The sequence below is a fragment of the Mytilus galloprovincialis genome, chromosome 10, assembly GCF_965363235.1.
Source record: "Mytilus galloprovincialis chromosome 10, xbMytGall1.hap1.1, whole genome shotgun sequence".
NCBI classification, from domain to species: domain Eukaryota; kingdom Metazoa; phylum Mollusca; class Bivalvia; order Mytilida; family Mytilidae; genus Mytilus; species Mytilus galloprovincialis.
The window spans coordinates 45428326-45452559 of NC_134847.1; the positions used below are offsets into that span (position 1 = coordinate 45428326).

At 32.1% G+C, this 24234-nt stretch overlaps 1 protein-coding gene across 4 annotated transcripts in view; it reads left to right on the forward strand.

The window, feature by feature from the left end:
• LOC143047635 (cytochrome b5 reductase 4-like) overlaps positions 1–20311 on the forward strand; it is an 81870-nt gene extending 61559 nt beyond the window's left edge. For all 4 annotated transcript variants that reach the window (XM_076220803.1, XM_076220802.1, XM_076220804.1 and 1 more), the window contains 12 exons: positions 709–793; positions 1665–1712; positions 2492–2540; positions 4085–4236; positions 5727–5759; positions 8582–8704; positions 10954–11094; positions 13151–13297; positions 14342–14495; positions 17569–17655; positions 19180–19347; positions 19898–20311. In XM_076220803.1, coding sequence (XP_076076918.1) covers positions 709–793; positions 1665–1712; positions 2492–2540; positions 4085–4236; positions 5727–5759; positions 8582–8704; positions 10954–11094; positions 13151–13297; positions 14342–14495; positions 17569–17655; positions 19180–19347; positions 19898–19952 — 1242 coding nt within the window. In that variant the 3' untranslated portion in view covers positions 19953–20311. The remainder of the gene's footprint in view (positions 1–708; positions 794–1664; positions 1713–2491; positions 2541–4084; positions 4237–5726; positions 5760–8581; positions 8705–10953; positions 11095–13150; positions 13298–14341; positions 14496–17568; positions 17656–19179; positions 19348–19897) is intronic.
• The last annotated feature ends 3923 nt before the right edge of the window (positions 20312–24234 follow it).

The window sequence follows — 24234 nt, forward strand, 5'->3', positions numbered from 1 at the left end:
TTTCCAGTTGCAGATCAGGGAAGGGTTCAAGGGGTTGGACCTCCCCCCCCCTCTTTTTTCTTGATGATCAATACATTTTAATCGGAACATATGGTTGGAACCCCTTTTGAAAATGGCTTGATCTGCACATTGTTTCTCACAGGTACTTATATTCCCATAAATTATATTGGAATATCTTTGAAAGTCAACAATAAGGAGATGATGTATGATTGACAATGAGACAGCTTTCCACCAGAGACCAAATGAAGTGGATTAAAGCAACTATAGGTCACAGTACATCCTTCAACAATGAGAAAAAAACAATTTGTATAGCAAGTCATAAAAGGTTCTGTCAAGGCAAAATGGAAAACTATTCAAACGAGAAAAATAACAGCCTGATTTATGACCTATTGTTGTTTTCAATTCTGCTGCAAAACAGCCAAGATATATGGCTATGTAACACATCTTTCTTCCATCAATTATATAACTGTTCATGGATATATTCTCAATAAAAATGACAAATTATTTTCTTGTACAGAACTTTGCATCGCTTTTCTGATATATACTTTATTAAATCATACAAGCCTTTTCTGATATATACTTTATTAAATCATACAAGCCTTTTCTTATATATATACTTTATTAAATCATACAAGCCAAAAACTTCACTGAAATAAGGATAAAATATAATTGCACATGATAAATGTATATATGTTTGATATTTTTAAGGTTCACAAATGGGTAAACTTTGAGTCCATGTTGGAGAAATGTTATATTGGTAAACTAAAAGTCACCACTCCTATACACAAAAGAGGTTTGTATTAACATTTGATTATGTATAAAAAAAAAATTACCGTGCAGAAATGAACAGTAAAATCATCAGTGGTGCGTAAAAGCAACCAACCTTAGACCAAAATTTATAATACTTGTATTTAGGGTTCCCTGCCCTACATTTGGTTATAGCTAGAACATAGAATTCACCTCACCTCACCTATCCTCTTCATGCCAGTCTGCATTTAAGGCCCTACACAGAATAACCAATATAAAACAAAATTTGTCTGTAGATATTGTGGAATCTGACTCAAAAAGCTCACATTAACTCTGTAACAGTTTTTTGTCTGCTTTTATGACCCACCTAGCATTATGTATTTCAGTCTGTGTGTCTATTCGTCTGTTGGTCTTGTCCATTCATTCATACGTCTGTCTCACTTCAGGTTTAAGTTTTTTTGTCAATGTAGTTTTTGATGAAGTTGAAGTCCAATCAATTTGAAACTTAGAACACTAGGTTGGAGCTGGAACTAAGACTGACTGACTATCATATAGCCCATTGAAAATTGAACCATTTTGTTGAATGACTGCAGTTAAAGTTTTATGCCCAAGCTGTCTCGGAGTAGGCATTTAGTTTTGCCTTTGTCGGTTTATATATTCGTACATATGTATGTCTGTCCTTCTAAAAGTTGATTTCTATTCTCTAACTTTAGTTTGCCTCAACCACATGTTATGAAACTTATGCAAAATGCTTATTACTTTGCCTCAAGGTGTACTTCAGGATACTTCAGGGTGTTAAAATATCCATATATATGAAGGTAGATGACTTATAATATACTGAGCAGTAAGGAAATAATGTTTGATAACTATTATATGTAATATAAAATAAGTCATAATGTTTATGATTTTTTTTCCAGAAAACACACCTGCTCAACCAGCTCAGATAAAAAATTTACAACAAAATGGTAAGGTCATTTATATAAAATGTAGTGAATACTGTAATACAAAAATACTGAAATATAAAAAAAAAACAGCACATTTGTGTTATTGAGCTTATTATGTTGCTATATAAAAAAGAAGATGTGGTATGATTGCCAATGAGACAACTATCCACAAAAGACCAAAATGACACAGACATTAACAACTATAGGTCACGGTACGGCCTATGTTCACATTAATAAGACTATCACAATCTTGGTTTAAGATGCATACAGAAAATAGCCAGGTTAATCTTATCTGCTTTTTGTATTTCATTGACTTGCTCTTTTATTGATACAAAAAATCCAGGCTTCAAATCAAATTAAGAATTTATTTAAGACTGAAACATGTATTTTTTCTTAATTTCTATGATGTGAAATAATGTAGCACAACTAATGTATTGGCTATTTTAAACCATATTTTCCCTTACTCATTTGAAATGTTAGTACTGTCAATATCAAATCTTAATATAGATAAAGTAATGGCTTTTTTGTTTTTGATACTGACTATCAGGATGAATATTAAGCAAGCCTGCAACGGCGAACTGATGAAGTCAGTATAAAAAAAGAAAATGGTGTTATTCTTTTTATCATCAATTTTGTCTTAACAATGATTTTTTTTTGAGAATATGAAATAAAACTATTTTTACCACCTTTTTAAACATTTTAATATTTGTTCTATTGTCTGTATGAAGTTGCATAGATTAATTGATATGTGTATTTCAGTAAAACTTTACAAAATTTAAACAGCCTGAATATTTTAACAGGGCCTGCATTAGCAGCACTAAAACCTCCATCAGGACCTGTACCACCCAGGTAGGTTGAAGCTGTTTTTTACATCAGAATCTTGTGATTTAAATTGCATGTTTTCAAATGAAAATTGATTTACATGTATTATGTCATGGACATGCTGTTATATGTCTGCAGAACTGTTTTTCCTCTTATATCTAGTTGTAACCTGATAAAAATTTGATAAGTTGAATTTTGGCATAAAGAAAACTGATTGATTTACATATTCTGGCAGTAGATATAAGAAGATGAGGTATGAGTGCCAATGAGACAACTCTCTCATCCAAGTCACAATTTGTAAAGTACGGTCTTCAACACGTCAGGCCTTCCTTTGAAAGGAAAGGCCAACATGGAACAACATCTATTTGTACTGAAAACTTATTAAATTAGACTCAGAAATAATGTTCAATGGAATTATCTTATATTTGATTTCTGGAGTTTGATTATGTTTAATTGTGTTGTGTGAGTTAATTTCAGGCCTGTCTTGTAGAAAATAATGTTTGTCAATGGCTTGAAATTAACCATTTTCAGTTAGCTTTAAACATTTTTCAAAATTTACTCTGCTCCTTGAAAGTGATTTTTATGCCCCATTTATGAGCATTATGTTTTCTGGTCTATGCGTCGTTCGTCTGTCTGTCCGTCCATCTGTTCATTCGTCGTATGTTCGTCCGTCTGTTTGTCCGTCTGTCTGTCCTGCTTCAGTTTTTGGTCAAGGTAGTTTATGATGGAATTGAAGTCCAATCAAATTGAAACTTAGTACAAGTGTTCCCTATGACATGATATTTTGGTCGTTTCAACTTTATAATGTGTAGCTAAGAAGTTGCTACCTTGTGTTTGGCAAAAGTTTTACTGTATCTTCATAATTATAATGGATTGTTGTCTGTTTCACATGTACATGCCAGTGGCGGATCCAGCCATTTTAAAAAGGGGGGTTCCCAACAACAAATGCATATTTTAATCATAAAATAATGTTAATTGATATCCCAGAATGTATTATGTTTGAAATAGAATAAAACAAAACACAGAACTGATGCATTTCTTTGGAGAATTAATTTGTTTTCACTTGATAAAGAGATAGATGTTGAACATGCAACAAATTATATAACATGATGAGATATGTGTTAGAATAATGAACGAGATAGATAGGAATCATTTTTTATTCCAATTCTGTCTATTCTATTGTGTTATTTTATTATGTATCAGTTAATTTGATAAGGTGATTCAAATTAATTTTAAAAAGACATTTTATGAATTTAGTACTTTTCTTAAACGGCTTATAAAATCTCAACTTTCTTCTGTTCTTTGCAATTTGTTTCTGGTAAATGGATAGCCAAAAAAATAAAGCAGAAATGAAATAGTCATTAAATTAATTCATCAAAGATACCAGTCTTATACTTTTGAATATTGGATGGCATGAGTGTTTGTATCAAAGACTCATCAGTGATGTTCAATTCAAAAAATTGAAAACAAAACATATAGAATATATTGTCAACACCAGCTAGCTTTATACCAGCCATTTTTTTTTTATCCCAGTTTTATTGCCACATCTCATATTTGTTCTATTATTTCAGATTTGACTGGTTTCAGAATAAAAACTCTGTGTCACTAGTGATATATACCAAGTGTAAACATATGAGAAGAGACTGTGTTATAATACAAAGATCGGAATTAACATTATTATGTATATTGTATATAGAAGATTATAATTATTTTGTAAATATTGGTAAGTATCTTGTTACTGTTTTCAATCTGATATAATAATTACATTAGATGTATGTTTCATTATAATACATGATTCTGATTGGCTACTCTGCGATCTCACATTATTACTTAAGCAACTTCATTACACAATAAAATTTATCATTCATGATGACACAAGGTCCCACAATAAAGTGCACAGGTAAATTAAATAAAAACTTGATAAAAATCGTGTTTTCATGATCCTAGCTAAAAAATTTGATTATAAGTATTGAATGCTTCTTTTTGTATCTTCATAGGGTTGTAAAAGCATTGACCGTGTGCACATTTTTAGAATGAAGTGCTTCCTCACTTCATACAAAATGTACTTCGGTCAACGCTTTTAGGTTGCATTTCTGTAAATATTGACAATGCAATTTCCCATAGGAACTCCTTTTACGGCTAAAACTGTACCACTTTTACTATGAAGTTTTGAAAAAAATCTTTTCCTAGAATTGAAAGTTCATATGCACTACAATTTTTTTCAAAGGTCAAAATATAGGGCTTTGTGGCATATTTTCAACGTTTATATGCCCTGAACTTTTCAGAGTTTAAACTAACACTAATTTTCTTAACTACCCCTACCTTGAATGAAAGGTTACCACAGATTTCAATGTAAACAATATGCGCAATTATATTTACTGGTAACATTCCCAAGTTATGTTTCTATGAGATGGAACACAGAGAACATAACTGGGAACCAGTATGTAAACAAAATTAGTTTTCTACTAATATTCTAAATCTCCCCAAAAGAGGCGTGGTTTGAGAAACAGTTGTATTTACAAAGTGCAACCTATACAACCCAATGAAGTTACAAAAAGAAGCATTCAATCCTTAAATGAATTCAGTATTCTCTTTTGTGGTATTGTTTGACAGGCAGGAAATGACCTTCAAATGCATTGTAAACCAATTTATTGTTGCCACTTTCGTAAGCTGAAAATTACTTGAAATTAAATACTCAGGAATATGTAAAAAATTCGGGTTTCCCTTGCAAAAATTTCACAATTAAGTTGCAGCAAAAAGGGTTAGTAAGGGCCAAAGACAAAATAAAGTATTGGTGAAAATAAGTTAGTTTACATCATCTGATTGCATGGTATAAGAGATGCAACCATTCAGATTCCTTAGATTTTCAATATAAACTCATCATTTTATAAATTTCAGTTATTTTAATTGAATCAGGAAACTTTAGTTTTAGTCAGTTTGTCGTATTTGAAATTATGGCTGAGCTATAATTTATGAATTTATCGTTATATCTCAAATAAGTTTTAATTCTATAGACTAATTATTATTTACCATACAAATATGAAATGTGTTATATTTTTGTCAAAATGTATGCAAATGACAAACTTGTCATTCTTTAACAATGAACATTGATAGGCACTAAGGGTAATGTATTTCAGTAAAGATTTAACCAGTGCTGAATTTGTGTAAATTTTATTAAAACAATATGCTTAAAGAAGTTTTCTTTCATTTCAGAATTAGAAAATAAAGTTAAAGATAATTATGATGGTAAGCATAGCCTTAATCCAAAGGTGGATATTTTACACCCCTTTATCTGGGAAAATTATTTAACATATGGAGAGAGATTAAGTTTCCTGGCACAATATCATCACAGCAAGAAAAAAGTGATGATTTTGTGTTTAAATGAATTTCATTTTCATAATAATTTGATGCTCGTCTTATATAGGTTTTTCCCTATGGAAAGCACTGAATTGGCTGTTTGTACATCTATTTACATTTCTTTTTAGATAGCACAAAAAAATATCTAAGATACCATACTTATTTCGTTATCATTATCCTCATAAGACACTCAAATCCATACATTTGGAAAACAAAATCATGTACCAAAAAATGAAGATAGATACATGTAAAAGAAGATGTGGTATAAGTGTCAATTAGACAACTTTCCATTCAAGTCACAACCTGTAAAAGTAAACCATCATAGGTCAAAGTACGGTCTTCAACACAGGACCTTTGCTTTTTAAACCCCAAATTCTGACAAAGTTGTGCCAAATATATCTTATATATAACCTAATCAACAAATTAAAGTAGAAATTCCTGTACTTGCTTTGTCATAGTAAATTGATTTTCTGTTCATTTAAACACAATCATTTACGTCTACGGGTAAAACTAAATGTTCTTAAAATGGTCTGTGAAAAACTACATTTGAAAAAGGATCTGAAATCAATGTCAATGAGTTTTGTAATCATATTAGGTATCGGAATCAATCTCTTATAATCACTTTACTTACAGTATTCGCTTACATATCAAAGCACTCCGAGTCCTTTAAGAATTGATTTAAAAGGAATGATTTGGATTTTATTAGTGAAAAATAGGTTGTCAGTATAAATGAAGATCAGACTGACATTAGTTGAGGAAACAAGCTATGATATGTAGATAACATCAATAAACTCATCATAGATACCATCAATAAAATTTTGTACTTGCACCAGATACATGTTTTGTACACAAAAGACTCATCAGTGACGCTTGAATAAAAAGGTTAAAAGCTAATTAAAGTATGAAGTTGAAGGGCATTGAGGACCAAAAATTCCTAAATGTTAGACATAAATTCTTGTAAAATATGCATTATTTTTGAAAAAAAATAATCAATTGGAGATTGCTTTTGGGTATGAATTTATTGTATCCTGTTGCGAAGGAAGGGTTTTACTGTAAAATACCTGTCTATATGTTCCATGAAAGTTTGGTCTCATTTTTCATAGGAATTACTGTTCACTGCTATCTGAAATGGGGTTTTAGGCTTCATGTGAGCATGTATAATACTGTGTGATGCATTTCACATGCATTGCTCATCAAATTGCTTATATATTTTTTCACAAAAATTTCAATGTATTAGATTTCCATCCTATTTATCTCAGCACCAATATAACTACAGATTAAAACTTTCTGAAGTTTTCTATCCAACTTCATGCCACCACTGCTGTGTGGTGTATTTTCGGATATAATTATCAACTACCTATTTCCAAAATTCTTATTTATCTGTACACCTATTAAATGAACTTTTAGGAAATTTTGCTGGAACTAACATCCTTAAATTATGTACCATGCTTCATATGATATAAAAAAGAAGATGTGGTATGATTGCCAATGAGACAACTCTCCACAAGAGACCAAAATGACACAGAAATTAACAACTATAGGTCACCGTACGGCAATGAGCAAAGCCCATACCGCATAGTCAGCTATAATGAGCATGCTATATTGGGTGATACTTTTTCCTATCTGTATACTGTGGTATATTATAAAAGACGGGCATTGTGTGTTCCATACTGTATTAAGCTTAAGGTTTGATTAAATGTAGTTATAGATTTGGTTTAACACAGTCAAATCAACTGGAAATTTGTACACATGTTCAATAGATTTTAAACTGCAAAATTGGAATTATGACCAATGATTTCATAAAAATCTGATTGTGGAGAAGTGCAATAAATAAAATAATGATATCCTATGGCAACATATTCCTGTTAAAACATCATATCTTCTTTTTTGAAGTTGAGTTATTAATATTTACAAAAAATTGATCAAGTGACAATGGAATCCAATAAATAATCAATTTGTTATCTAAGATAAAATGTCAGGTAGCTTTGGCACTGCAAATATTATGTTGACATCTCCCATAACTCTTATACAATGCTCCAGGAGTTATTAAAATAAGTGATGATAAATCGTTGTAGTTACTATCAATACAATACTTCAGTGCTTTGATTTATTAGTTTTTAGTTTAAACAATATTGTTTTAATAAATCATCACATTGTGTAATGATAGCAATATGATGCAAATTCATGAAGTACATATCTAGGATTCAGATACAAGCAACATTTCTTTTTTAAGAATCGGTCTGAGCTTTTAAAGGACAAAAAATACTTTCAGTCAAACAATGGTAGTAATTTGTCGTTTCAGAAACTAATGCATTCTTGCAATCTTGGTTTTCGAAGGTGTACATCAAAACATTGTGATTGGTTTAAAGCTTTCTAAACAAAGGAAATTTAACCAATGAAGTAACATTATTTTCATTTTAGTGTACGCAAAAATGATACATGTATTACCCATTGTCTTTTTAGATTCTGAAAAGGCCAATTATTAAAAGTGTATATTTTCTTCTAATCATGAGATTAAACAACCCCTAACAGAAATTGTTCTTCAGAGCTAAAGATTAAAAAAAAATTTAAACACCTATGAATGAACTTTCAATTTTGCAATGTTCTTGATTTTATACAATTTTATGTAGATATGCAGTAATTTCAAAAGTACGGAAATCAAAGCATTCTTCTTATTTCATATATTTTATTTGTATCCTCTTTAATTTCAGTACGAATACAAAAAGAGACTGGGAAAACCGAGATTGTATTCCCTAAAGAAACAGAAAGCCAGTGGTCTTCTATAGGCCGTTTTCTAGACCAACATAATACATTCAGGAATACCAAAGATGTTGGTTAGTATCAGTGGGGGATCCAGGGGAAGGGTTCCGGGGGGTTGGAAGCCCCCTTTTTTGGGATGATCAATGCATTTGAATGGGGAAATATAGTTGGAACCTCCCCTTGTCCTGGGTTGGGACTCCCCCCCCCCCCCCCCTTTATTTTAAAATGGCTGGATACGCCCTTGAGTATGTTGATAAAACCACATCAAAGGTTTTTATGCCTAATATGGGGCATTATGTTTTTCGGTCTGGTTGTGTATTCGTCCATCCCGCTTCACGTTAAAGTTTTTGGTAAAAGTGTTTGGTCAAGAGAGTTTTTGATGAAGTTAAAGTCCAATCAACTTGAAACTTAGTACACTTGTCCATCTGTTTGTTTGTCCATAAGTTTGTTTGTCTGTCCCACTTTAGGTTAATGTTTTTGGTCAAGGTAGTTTTTGATGAAGTTGAAGTCTAATCAACTTGAAACTTAGTGCACATGTTCCCTATGATATAATCTTTCTAATTTTAATGCCAAATTAGAGTTTTTACCCCAATTTCACAGTGGTGTATCCCTGTACTATGAACACATTCACGACAGGAGAAGAATTGTCATAATGATATAGAAGAGATCAGTTAAAACTATAAAGCTCCTGGTATTAGACTTAATATTAACAAGAAGATGTGGTATGACGTCCAATGGGACAACTATTCACAAGAGACCAAATGACACAGAAATCAACAACTATAAGTTAGGCATCACAGACACTGTAAACACCAACTTGGTCTTCAGTATGTCAAAATAGCAATTTAGACAGGAAATGATTCAACAACGATAACCAAATATCTGATGCATACACCAAATTCTGAGTGGCAGAGTTAATATAAAAAAGAAGATGTGATATGATTGCCAATGAGACAACTTTCCACAAGAGACCAAATGACAAAGAAATTAGCAACTATAGGTCACTGCTCAGACTTTAACAATGAGCAAAGTCCATACCGCAAGTTGGTTTTGTGAGTACTCAACCCTCATTGTATTGTCTAGATGAATTTAAGATAACCATTACAGTACTAAGGACAAAACTGCTAAAAAATAATTTTTAGAAAAATACCTAGTTTGAAATATTTTGAAGTTTCCAAGACAAAACACTTTCCCATTGAAGATTTATAGATACTGTGAATTCATTTTTTATTCGTTGGATACTAATTATTGTGGGTTTCGTGGGTACAGGTTAACCAAGAATTCAAATGTACAACAAATAACATATTTTCAATAGGGTTTGTATTCAGAGATTGTTCAACCACGAAATCAAATATCCATGAAAATGCAAGTTTTCAGCAATCCACAAAAATTGATACCCACAAAAATAATTGAATCCACAGTACATGCACAAAACTGAATTTAAAATAAAGCTAGCCTCAACAGTTGTAAGATAGATGAGCATTTTAAAAAAAGGGGGAAAGCATAAAAATTGTCACACTAGCTTTAGATTGTACTGAATTTATGGGCTATAAGTGTCAGAATCTAAGATCTTGGTTTTTTTATTGATGTGAACTGATACATAAATGCTAAATGTCACGTAGATATAAAACTAATCTGAAAAGCCCACTCTCATTTAACAAGTCTCGCCATTTAAAATATATCAATTCCTTAGAGTAAACATGTTATTTTTTCTCCATAAAAAGTAATAAGCTTCAATTAATGAAAGATCTGTACTGAAGCATTAAGTGACCAAGTCAGCAATAAGATATTGTAAATTTGATGACATGTCTATCATGTTAACATAAAATATATAGTAAAAAAATAATGCATTAAAAGTGACATGGGTAACATAATTCAATAGAAATGGATAGGAAATAAAGACACTTAACATTGATTTAAAAATGTATTTTTTCGTTAAATGATAAATACCTGGGGTTTGACGCTGGACAATAAACCTCATTTTAAACATTGGCTCATTGTTTAAACTTACTTTTTCTAAAAATACACTAATTGTATCTGTAGTCTGCAAAAAATTTTAGTGTTTGGCAAAGGCACTCATAGCCACCCCCCCCCAAGAAAAAAAAAAATATGGACTCGCAATCCTGATAAAGAAGATATTAAATTTATGTGGCTTTAGGGAGGGGAAACACAAAATTAAAAATCTGGTAACAGGTTAAGCACCTCAAATCATGAATAGAATTCTACGTAAAAAATCTCATTACAGTATTCAAAGGGACAATAATTTCTCAAGTGAATTTATTGGTAGATATGTGTTCTATATTTGCTGTCTTTTTTATTCCAGAAACAACATATCATAGCTGTAATATAGAATCTGTTTCTGAAGTGTCACATGACTGTAAATTATTATGTATCCATCTACCTCCAGAGTTATCTATGTGTGTACCTCTAGGTCATCATGTACATGTACAACATAATATATCAGGTAAATATCTACATGTTCACTCAATGGTGTATTCATCTCCTATCAATTATGACGAAATAACCAGTAAATCATTACAATATTTTGATCCTATTCTGTTGGATACAAATTTTCGTGGATTTCGTGGGTACAGGTGAACCACAAATTTAAATGTTCAACGAATTACATTTTTAAACGACCGCAAAAATTAAAAAAAATTTGGTCTTATATTGTATCACGTCGTCATCGTCGTCAGCGTCGTCCGAAGACGGATGGTTTCTGGATAACAACTTAGGTATAAGATAATAGAAATCAATAAAATTTTAACACAATGTTTGTAACCACTAAAGGAAGGTTGGGATTCATTTTGGGGGTTATGGTCCCAACAGTTTAGAAGTTAGGGGCCCAAAGGTGCCCAAAACAAGCACTTATCTATTTTCAGGAAAATAAGTTGTGTATTAGTATTTCAGTTGCTCTGATATTGTACCACAATGTTCATACCGTAAACTAGAAGGTTGGGATTTATTTTAAGGGTTATAGGGCAAACAGTCTAGGTATTAAGGGCAAAAAAGGGGCAAAAAACAAGCATTTTTGTAGTTTCAGGACAATAACTAATGTATAACTGTATGGATCTCTCTGACATTGTACCACAAGGTTCCATATAACAAAAGGAAGGCTTTGATTCAGTTTGGGGTTAATATCCCTGAACATTTAGGAATAAGGGGCTAAAAAAGGGCCAAAAAGAAGCATTTTTCTAGTTTACAGGCAATAACTTGGGTTTAAGTATATGGATCTCTCTGAAATTATACTACAAGGTTTCTTACTACAAAGGAAAGGCTGAAATGAGTTTTGTGGTTCTTTCTCCAAGGGGAGGAGGGGTTTCTATTAGTGAGTGACAAAAAAAGGGGCCCAAATAAGTATTTTTGTAGTTTTCAGTCAATAACTTGTGTTTAAGTGTATAAATCTCCTTGAAGTTATACCACAAGTTTCCATACTACAAAGGGATGGTTATGGGGGGTTATGGCTTAAATTATCAAGCAATTAGGGGCAAAAAAGGGGGGAAACAAGGGTTTTTTTCTGGTTAAAGGACAATTTAGTACAATATAAAAGCAGTGTAAGGGAGGTAATGCAATTAGAATTTGAAGAATACTGTTATATATAAGTTTGAATACTTGATTACCTCCCTTACACTGCTTGTTTTCAAAAGTTTCAAGAAGAAATCTTCAATTGCACAGTATTGTGCAATAGATTTGTTAGTTCTTTGAACACATTTATTTTGTGACAAAAACCTATATTATGTCAAAAATTTGATCTCAATCCAAATTCAGGCAATATCAAGCTTGAATATTGTGACAAAATTTGCCCCAAATGTTCAGGGTTTGACCACTGCGGTTGCATAAAGCTGTGCCCTGTGGAGCACCTGGTTCTATAAGGTTTTTAAGGCTGACTTGGGCAAAACAACGAAAATAAAAGTTTTCATCGATCCACAAAAATTGGTACTCACGAAAATAAATGAATCAACTGTATTGTGAATTAGCTAGTGATACATATATAATTAATGGCATTTTTTCCTGGCAATAGCATTTTGGTTTCAATATACATGTAGTATTATCTGAGCCAAACATCAAATTTTTCATTGGACATTAAATAGATATTTTAGACCAAACATGATTATTACAGGGGGAGGCTTTTAAAACATTGACGTCACATAGTGAAGATATACATTTTTGTAACAAGTCAATGTTTTGTTTTTTAATGGTATCTTTTGAAACATAACCAAATCTTTTGAAAACTTAGCTGGATAAAGTCTCAAAGTGATCGAAATACCTCTAAAAGATTTTTAGTCTCAAAGAAAAAGGTCTAAAAAGACTTAAATTTTAGTAAATATTTGGTTAGCAAACCATATGTTTTGAACTATACATCTCATATTTAACGAAAATGGGTGGATAATAAATACCTCTTTGAAAGGACAAGAAAAATTTGATATTCTTCTTAAGGCTCAAATCCTAGTGTTTTTTGTACTTTATAATTTTTTCAGTATCATTTAGTATTAACTTACAAATGAATATTTATTTTTCAGGAATGACAATAGCTCGTAGTTATACAGCTGTGATAAAGTCATTACTACCAGACAAACAAGACGACAGACTGGGTTCTGTTATATACCTAATGATTAAAATTTATAAAGATGGTGCATTGACTCCTTGGATTGGAAGTTTGTCTCCAGGTATTTATTACAGTATATAAATAGATACAGGATTTCCTGTTTCCAAAAACCAGGAAGTAAATTACAAAATGTTCCATGTACTGTATATTCATACATGTTATTGCTATTTGTCAGCCATTAGTGGACATCACTAAGGTTCCCATAAAATTTTGATGTCATAAAACAAAATATCTGATGCCACAATGGCAGTTCTGTCAACTTTTCATGAAGCAAATGCGTGAGATTTGGCCAAAATTGAAAAGATCAAAGAGAAAAAAACAATAGATCAAAGGAAAATGCCGCCAAAAAAGCATAAACATGCAAGAGTCATATAACAATCTTGGAAAAGTGATTGTTGTATGACATCAAAAGTTCAAGCTGGACAGATTATTGGGTCAACAGGGAGAGTTTTCCAAATAAGGTGTATTATCATTCATATCATGCCAACTTTTGTGGATTTAGTTGTATACATGAAACAAAAATTCAACTGTTCAATGAAGTAAAAATTTCTATTTTAGTCAAATCTCAGAATGAAATATCAAGGAAAAAAGACAATTTTTCTTCAATCAACAAAATTTGGTGCTCCCAAAATTAAATGAATCCACATTTAGAGTTGTAATTGAAGCCAATGATTGTACAGCCTTTTCAATGTTGAATTTGACACAGGGTGTTTAGCTAACAACAATCAATTGATGCATTTATAGAATTAGCAAAAAATACTTTTTTAAAGTTCATACATATGTTTTTGAATAATAATCTTTCTTATTGATCATACATGCAGTCAATTAAATGAATTACTCTTCATATATATGTGTAGTTTATTGTCTGGATTAAAGCTTCATTTCTGTATACTTTTTGTAGTCAATTTTCTGTTATATTCACTATAGCTCTTCCCTTTTTTCTCTCCATTTTTTATATTCTAGCACCTTATTATTCAATATTCTCTACTGTTGATCTACTTTTTTCTTATTTCATTTTTCTGTAGATGAGGCCAAATTATTCTCTATTCTGGAACTCCCATTCAGAGTTTTTAAATTTTGTAAACGAGTAATCGATTCTTTCCAGGAGATACAATAGACATAAGTTACCCTGAGGGTACTTTCAAGGAAGAGCGTCTAAAAGATGTAACAGATTTAGTACTGTATGCTGCTGGTACCGGCTTCACTCCAATGATCAAACTTATATACCATTGCTTACATGTTGATCAGAAACCAGCAAGGTGAGTTATTTTATTGTGAAAATAATAGACGGATTTAACATCCCTATGCCTATTAGAATGCCATTACTTAAAAGTCATACAAGTTCCTGCAAAATATTGCATCACAATAAATACATTTGCAGGTGCCGGATTTTCTCGATGTTTTAAAGATCCATTGGTTGACTTGGTCAGGTTGTTGTCTCTTTGATACATTCCCTTTTTCTGTTCTTAATTTTATTTGATATCAAAATTAAAAGGTAATTGTTTAATGTGGGTCTCATTTGGGTGTCAAAGCCTAACACAGGATTGCTTTTTTTTTTTAAGTGTGATGCATGAAAGTCAAATTATTGTGTCGTGAAAACGGGAAATGAAGTCTACCGGGACACAGGAAATAACCAAAAAATGAGAATTGCTCCCTTACATAGTGTAAGCGGGATATGGGAATATGACAAAACAGTAAGCGAGATCCGGGATCAGAACCCCCATATGAGACCCTTTTAATGATGTCAAATGGATATTCTTCAGAAAGTTATATCTAGATTCATTCAAAACAAGTTCAGCTAAATTCTTAAAATTATAAATATGTGTATTCTGTTACAGATAAAATTTTGCTTTCAAATATCTGAAGACTTAAAAGATTATTATTGTTGAAACATGGAAACTTGAGATTTTAAAGCTTAGATTTATTATTTTCAAAAAAGGAAATCTGTTGATGTCTTTATATCTTGTCTTCATAAATTGTATGCAAGTTTTAGAATGAAACATTTAGCAGTAGTGGTATGTATGACAATGAATCATGTAGAAAACTACTCATTTTTATACGACCGCAAAAATTTTAATTTTTTGGTCGTATATTGCTATCACGTTGGCGTCGTCGTCGTCGTCGTCCGAATACTTTTAGTTTTCGCACTCTAACTTTAGTAAAAGTGAATAGAAATCAATGAAATTTTAACACAAGGTTTATGACCACAAAAGGAAGGTTGGGATTGATTTTGGGAGTTTTGGTCCCAACATTTTAGGAATTAGGGGCCAAAAAGGGCCCAAATAAGCATTTTCTTGGTTTTCGCACTATAACTTTAGTTTAAGTGAATGGAAATCTATGAAATTTTGACACAAGGTTTATGACCACAAAAGGAAGGTTGGGATTGATTTTGGGAGTTTTGGTTCCAACAGTTTAGGAATTAAGGGCCAAAAAAGGGCCCAAATAAGCATTATTCTTGGTTTTCGCACAATAACTTTAGTATAAGTGAATAGAAATCAATGAAATTTTAACACAAGGTTTATGACCACAAAAGGAAGGTTGGGATTGATTTTTGGAGTTGAGGTCACAACAGTTTATGAATTAGGGGCCAAAAAGGGGCCCAAATAAGCATTATTTTTGGTTTTTGCACCATAACTTTAGTATAAGTAAATAGAAATCTATGAAATTTAAACACAAGGTTTATGACCATAAAAGGAAGGTTGGGTTTGATTTTGGGAGTTTTGGTCCTAACAGTTTAGGAATAAGGGGCCCAAAGGGTCCAAAATTGAACTTTGTGTGATTTCATCAAAAATTGAATAATTAGGGTTCTTTGATATGCCGAATCTAACTATGTATGTAGATTCTTAATTTTTGGTCACGTTTTCAAATTGGTCTACATTAAGGTCCAAAGGGTCCAAAATTAAACTTTAGTTTGATTTTAACAAAAATTGAATCCTTGGGGTTCTTTGATATGCTGAATTTAAAAATGTACTTAGATTTTTAATTATTGGCCTAGTTTTCAAGTTGGTCCAAATGGGGGTCCAAAATTAAACTTTGTTTGATTTCATCAAAAATTGAATAAATGGGTTCTTTGATATGCCAAATCTAACTGTGTATGTAGATTCTTAATTTTTGGTCCAGTTTTCAAATTGGTCTACATTAAGGTCCATAGGGTCCAAAATTAAACTAAGTTTGATTTTAACAAAAATTAAATTCTTGGGCTTATTTGATATGCTTTATCTAAATATGTACTTTGATTTTTGATTATGGGCCCAGTTTTCAAGTTGGTCCAAATCAGGATTCCATATCAAGTATTGTGCAATAGCAAGAAATTTTCAATTGCACAGTATTGCACAATAGCAAGAAATATCTAATTGCACAATATTGTGCAATAGCAATTAATTTTCAATTGGAGTTATCTTTCTTTGTATAGAATAGTAGTTGATAATATATGTTGGAAATTTGCCAGACATGACTATGATGTCATTTTCTATTTTTATTTGCCAATAACTTTATGTAAATAACTTCATTGGAAATTTGCCAATATAAAATGTTGCTGATGAAGCTTTTTTTCCTTATCTTATCTAAAATGTTTTTAGATAATGTATGTTGGACATTTGCCAGACATGACTATGATGTCATTTTCTATTTTTGTTTGCCAATAACTTTATGTAAATAACTTCTTTGGAAATTTGCCAATATAAAATGTTGCTGATGAAGTTTTTTTTATTGTTTTATACAATAAACAATGTATATTCACTTTTACTACCAACCAATCTTTACCATTCAGTGATAACAAGCACTTTATTTTACATTTTAATATTTTATGATGTATTTAAAAGAGTAGTTATTGTTGCAAACTCCATTAGAAATTTGAATTGATATCAGTTTTGGAAAAAGGGAAACGGGGATGTGAAAAAAAGGGGGGGGGTTAAATTTTTCTCATTTCAGATTTCATAAATAAAAAGAAAATTTCTTCAAACATTTTTTTGAGAGGATTAATATTCAACAGCATAGTGAATTGCTCAAAGGCAAAAAAAAACTTTTAAGTTCATTAGACCACATTCATTCTGTGTCAGAAACCTATGCTGTGTCAACTATTTAATTTTAGATTTAAAAAGTTTGAAGAAGAAATCTTTAATTGATTTGTAAAATCTTGACATTTGTTTTGTGTAAAAAAAAACCATGTAATGTCAAAAATTTGATCACAATCCAAATTCAGAGCTGTATCACGCTTGAATGTTTTGTCCATACTTGCCCCAACTGTTCAGGGTTCGACCTCTGCGGTCGTATAAAGCTGCGCCCTGCGGAGCACCTGGTTATTGTTTAATTCTAGCTAACTTTTTGTTTCAGAAATATTAAACTTATGTTTTTCAACAAAACAGAAAATGATATTTTATGGAAAGACCAACTTGATTCCTTAACGCAAGATTTTAAAAAGTAAGTGGCTTATGTATTTCATCTATAAAATAAATTTTAGTTTCTTTTGTATAATTCGGAGTTTAGTATCATTATCAATGAACTAGTATACATATTTGTTTAGGGGCCAGCTGAAGGTCTCCTACGGTTGCGGGAGTTTTTCGCTACATTAAAGTCCCATTGGTGGCCTTAGACTCTTGTCTGCTCTTTGGTCGGGTTATTGTCGCTTTGACACATTCCCCATTTCCATTCTCAATTTTACTCAATACCATTAAAGGAACATCAGCATTGCAATGTTCTCTCCACAACTTGAAAGTAGAATCTTATCAATAACACAAAAATAATTTCAGATATCAACACATCCTAGCAATATAGCATCACATTACCTAGATGCTAAAAGGCCTTGGGGAGCATCACATTACCAAGATGCTAAAAGGTCTTGGGGAGCATCACATTACCAAGATGCTAAAAGGCCTTGGGGAGCATCGCATTACCAAGATGCTAAAAGGCCTTGGAGAGCATCACATTACCTAGATGCTAAAAGGCCTTGGAGAGCATCACATTACCTAGATGCTAAAAGGCCTTGGAGAGCATCACATTACCAAGATGCTAAAAGGCCTTTGGGAGCATCGCATTACCAAGATGCTAAAAGGCTTTGGGGAGCATAGCATTACCAAGATGCTAAAAGGCCTTGGGGAGCATCGCATTACCAAGATGCTAAAAGGCCTTTGGGAGCATCGCATTACCAAGATGCTAAAAGGCCAATGGGAGCATAGCATTACCAAGATGCTAAAAGGCCTTGGGGAGCATTGCATTACCAAGATGCTAAAAGGCCTTTGGGAGCATCGCATTACCAAGATGCTAAAAGGCCTTGGGGAGCATCACATTACCAAGATGCTAAAAGGCCTTTGGGAGCATTGCATTACCAAGATGCTAAAAGGCCTTGGGGAGCATTGCATTACCGAAATGCTGAAAGGCCTTGGGGAGCATCGCATTACCGAGATGCTATCAGGCCTTGAGGAGCATCGCATCACCCAGATGCTAAAAGGCCTTTGGGAGCATTGCATTACCCAGATGCTAAAAGGCCTTTGGGAGCATCGCATTACCCAGATGCTAAAAGGCCTTTGGGAGCATCGCATTACCAAGATGCTAAAAGACCTTGAGGAGCATCCATTACCGAAATGCTGAAAGGCCTTGGGGAGCATCGCATTGCTGAGATGCTATCAGGCCTTGGGGAGCATCACATTATCAAGATGCTAAAAGGCCTTGGGGAGCATCGCATTACCAAGATGCTAAAAAACCTTGGGGAGAACACTGCTGCAGTTAACGCAGATTAGACATTGTTTATATCTTTCAAGCATTTCAAAAGTTCTTAACCATTAAGCTTAATTTATACTTACTTTTTTAAAGGCCATAAAAAGGACCTTGAGACACCCCTTTCCCTATGATGAACATTTATAGGTCAACAATGGTATTGACTGCTTAAGACTTTAAGTCATCTGGCTTATATAAAATGGCATTAAATGTTTATTTCCTTTTTTACAGTTTTACTGTTGAGTATGTTTTATCAGAAGCAAATGATAATTGGCAAGGTCAGAAAGGTCGTGTTACTAAGGAAATAATGGAAACCTTCACACCTGCATCAACTAAAGACAGCTCAAACTTGCTCATCTGTGCCTGTGGACCAACTGCATTTACAGAAATAGTCTCTCGGTATGTAAATTCACATTTTGTACATTAAAGATTTAAGATTATGAAATAATAATATAGAACATTTTTGAAGGACAAATTGTTTCAAAATTGGATTGGGATTTGATTATAGACAGTAAAACTCAATAACCTCATTTATTATGACATTGAAAACTTTTCAGAAAAAAGTATATAGCAAAAATATAGAACTCTAAGGAAAATTTGAACAGATAGTCCCTTATCAAATTGCAAAATCAAAAGAAAAAAACACATCAAACAAATTGAAAACAACTGTCAATAATGAATTAATTGATTGATTGATTGTTTAACACTACTGTCAGTACATTTACCTTGACCATTGAAACCATTTTGTTTTTGGAGGGTTCAGTTGAGAAAGATGGACTTCTTTAGAAAAACCACATACCTTCAGCAGAAAACTGTCAATCATAGTCATTAACAATCAGAGTGAAATGTAACTTTTCACAAATTGGGGTTGAATTTTATAATCTTGGTGTTAACAGACAGTGTTAAATTTCTTAAATGCCATAAAGTAATGTTTGTGTTTGTTTTTCAGATATTCAAAAGAATTGGGATATAAGGATGACAGCTTTCATGCTTTTCTTGGTTGAAAGCCCATCCAGAAGAGACAACATGTGTACTTCTGTAAAATGATGATTTTTATGGCATCCATAAATGCAGAAATAACTGAAAACATAAAATAGTATTAAAACATTAAAAAAAAAAAAACCATGAAATAAAATACCGGTACTTATGTACAAGCTGTGATTAACAAAACCACAAAACTTGCATTATAATTATGTTATTCCCTATTTTCAGGGAAAATTACAGCCAATTTCCTAATGCATGTAGATCAAGACTTGGGTTAGCTTGCTAGCTTTGTTTGTATATTGTACAATTATATTGGAATAACATCCAATACAATTTATATATAATATATACAGGTTTAACTATATATATATATATATATATATATATATATATATATATATATATATATTTTTTTTGACATGATTCATTTGACATCATTCTATTATTGAAGAAGGATATCTGTTATCCCAAATATCTAATATTTGTTCATTTTATAGTTATTTAATGGTGATGTTGTACCCTTTTTGACTTGTTATATATTATATTTTGTAGTGTACAGAATCATATTACATGATCCATCGCCCTGTAAGATTGATCGTTGACTATTTATTCAGTCATTTTATATATATATATATATATATATATATATATATCGTTTGAAGATGTCAATCTTAATTACAAAGCTTGAATAAACATTTACACAATCAAAGCAAGAAATCTAACCAAAGTCTTGCTTTACATGCATTATGAAATTAGCTGTAATGACAGCAGGGGAGATAACTTTGTATAAAATTATTTCTAACTGTGATCTTTATGTTTTTATTATTTATTTGTTATTTATTCTGTTTTTATATTAATAGAAAATATAGCAAAATAAATTGACCTTATTTTATATGAAATGTGTTTTTCTTAAAGACCTTTCTTTAATTTCATCAGTTCTGTATAAAACCAATCCAGGAGGGGATGGTATGACAAAGAGTAAACATATATATTGTCAATTGAAAGGAACATTGCTTTGCCATTTGTTTTCATCAATATACCAATCATATATTGAACAAACACATTTATACAATAGGAAATGTAACACAAACTTTTGTTATTATTTGTTGAATACCAAATTTCATTGATTTTGTTGGTACAGGAACCACATGTTTCAGGTAGCACAACACAAAGATGTTTTTGTATTCCAATCTCCAGCCTTTAAAATGCTGTTACTTTCTTAAGACTGCATATAAATTAATAAAAGAGGTATATATAGATAGATGAAAGATTAATCTTTTAAATGAATGCAATATTTTTGCAACGCAATGCAATGTTATGCAATCATTATATAATCAATTATTATGCAATTAATGGCAAAATCTTTGTCAGTTCACTTGAATGAAATTAGCTCTTTCATCTCTATAACTATACAGGAAATTCTAATCAAATCTTAATCAACACAGCAGAAGCTACAAAAGGTGGTCTTGAATTATCACTTGTATTCCATTCTCACATAAATCTCTAATTAGTGTAAACATCCTGACCACATAAAAGTAGATAATATTTGATTAGGTATAAAATTTGATCTATACATTCTATCCAAAATCTGGCTCTAGGAACAACATATAATAAAATTTCAACCATGATATAGAAAGTTAAAACTGGGGAATTGGAGGTATAAATTCTTTGTATTGTACTACCTTAAATGCTCATATTTTGGATTGACCAGAAAAATAAGAATAAATTTTACTTTCAAAGTTTTTTGCAGGCATCTTAAGTTTTCAACCCAGGCATTGGCACCTACTTTATGTTAATGTAATATTTTCTATAGACTAAATATAAATGTTACTCTTAGGTACTTTCAATATAACCTAAGGGCAAACACTCACATTGATCACTAAACAATGAAAATGAAGTAAAGGTCAGGTTCGACAGACAAGTACATAGATATAAGAAGATATAAGAAGATGAGTGCCAATGAGACAACTCTCCATCCAAGTCACAATTTATAAAAGTAAACCATTATAGGTCAAAGTACGGTCTTCAACACGGAGCCTTTGCTCACACAGAAAAGCAAGCTATAAAGTGCCACAAAGTACATGCACATCTAACTTGATCTTACAGACAAATCATAGTTAACCCATTACACTGGAAGTGATCTAATGAGGAAATCTTAACATTGATGGAACTATGAAAATGAGGTAAAGGTTAGGTGACCCCTGTCAAGACAGATTAAACATACTACTATAAACACACTGCTTTATGACGTTGTTATTGTTTAAACACTATCAGGTAGTGACCACTATAGGGGGTAAGTAAATTTCATAATGTCATGTTTATTATAAGTTATATTGTTCACTACTGACCCTCTACGGATCCATAGGGGTTGAGGCTGAAGGCTGAATCTATTGATTTTAGACGCTCTCTATGGTCAATAGGATGCCCAGTAGGGAACAGTATAACTAATTTATCATATGGGATACTTTTTTTGCTGCTTTTTGTATAACAATAAACAATGAAAGATTGCAACACCAATAGATGATGCCACCGTTAACATTAACCCACCGCGGGTAAAATATGATGTTGTGGTTGGTTTAATGCTGTCACATGGTGACCCCTTATGGATATGTAGGGGAGGGGGGATGGGGTAGTGAAATTTCATAGGAACTAATGACATCAAACTAGGAAAAGTCCTGTGGGCGATAATTTCGTTTAATGGTTCACTACTGACCTCCTACGAACCATAGAGGGTGACAAAAATCCCTTGGAGATTTGGCCCTAGGCCTCATCTGCTATGAATCTTGCTAACCCTCTATAGATCCATGGGGGTCAGTAGTGAACCATATAACTTATATTGATACTCAAACAGAAATAAATGGGGAATGTGTCCATGGGACACAGATGATGACCCCACTTGCTTATAAAGTTACATAGGGACATAATTCTAGAACTGTAAAAATGATGCTACCCAAATTCAAAGTTGATCTGTGTTTAGTGGTAATGAGTATTGTGTATAAGTTTCATACTTTGAGGCAAACTATAAAGTTGGATAATGGAAATGATAAACTTTACATTTTTTTCCATTTGTAAAGGGGCATAACTGTAGAACGGATGAAAGTGACCTCACCAAAATTCAAACTAGATCTTGTGTTTTGTGGTAATATGCATTCTATATAAGTTTCATAATATTTGGTTGAGGGAGACTAGATAGTTAGAGAAGGGAAACCAATTTTGGGACATACAGACAGAGACATGGAGACGGACGTGGGTAAAACTTAATGCCCACTTAACTATGGTCGGGCACAAAAATTTACCCTTGCACTAAAACTTAGTGTGGTTCATAACTTGAAGAGGTAAAGACACTTTTTTCGATAACCTTACAACCTTTCTGTAGACAGGATATTGTTTACCTATTATTCGTAGTAACGAGGAAAGTGAATCAAGCGCTATATAATCCTACTACTTCCACTGATCACATAAAGTAAAAAGATGTAATGGTATGTTAGTAAGATATAGACATACAGATTCTATGAAAAATACATTATTGACATGAAAACTCATTTAGGGTGCTGGATTTTATTGCTGTATTGAAAAACCATTGGTGGCCTTCTACTGTTGACTGTTCTTTGGAAGAGTTGTTGTCTCTTCGACACATTCCCCATTTCCATTCTCAATTTAACCATTTTAAATGCAAAACAAACCTACAAACAACAATGTTGATAACTACTAAGAAATTGACTTTTCTAGCCTGAAAACTTAACTTTGATCACTGAACCATGAAAATAGATCAAAGTCAGCAGACTCCTATCATGAACCTGTATAACCTAACAACTGTCCTATAGACATAATAAAATTTACCTTAGTTGTGCAAAACCTAAACACTGATTACTAAACTACAAGACAAGGTCATTAACATTACATCCCAGCTCTTTTGTTCTACCACAGGTGATCTGAGCCGGATCACCACTACCAGATCACCCCAGCTTGAGTTTCTTTGTTTTGCAGGCTTTCCTTTGTTCTCTAACATTTTGCCGGGAATGTCAAATCCGCTATAAAACTTATAATTAATTATACAGAAAAGACTATCTATCCAAATTTACGTAGAAAAAATCCTAAAGATTTGATCTCGAGACCTTAAGCATATCAATCACTACACCAGGGCGACTGGATACTAACTATCAGTAATTTAACAAACTTAAAGGAAGCAAGATATTTTTATAAGTGGGTCGAGTTGGCAGACCTTTATTCAGTGTGTTTTAACCCTTTTCGTAAATAAGTGAATTGTCAGACTGATTGTTCAATTTGATTTTACACTTTTTC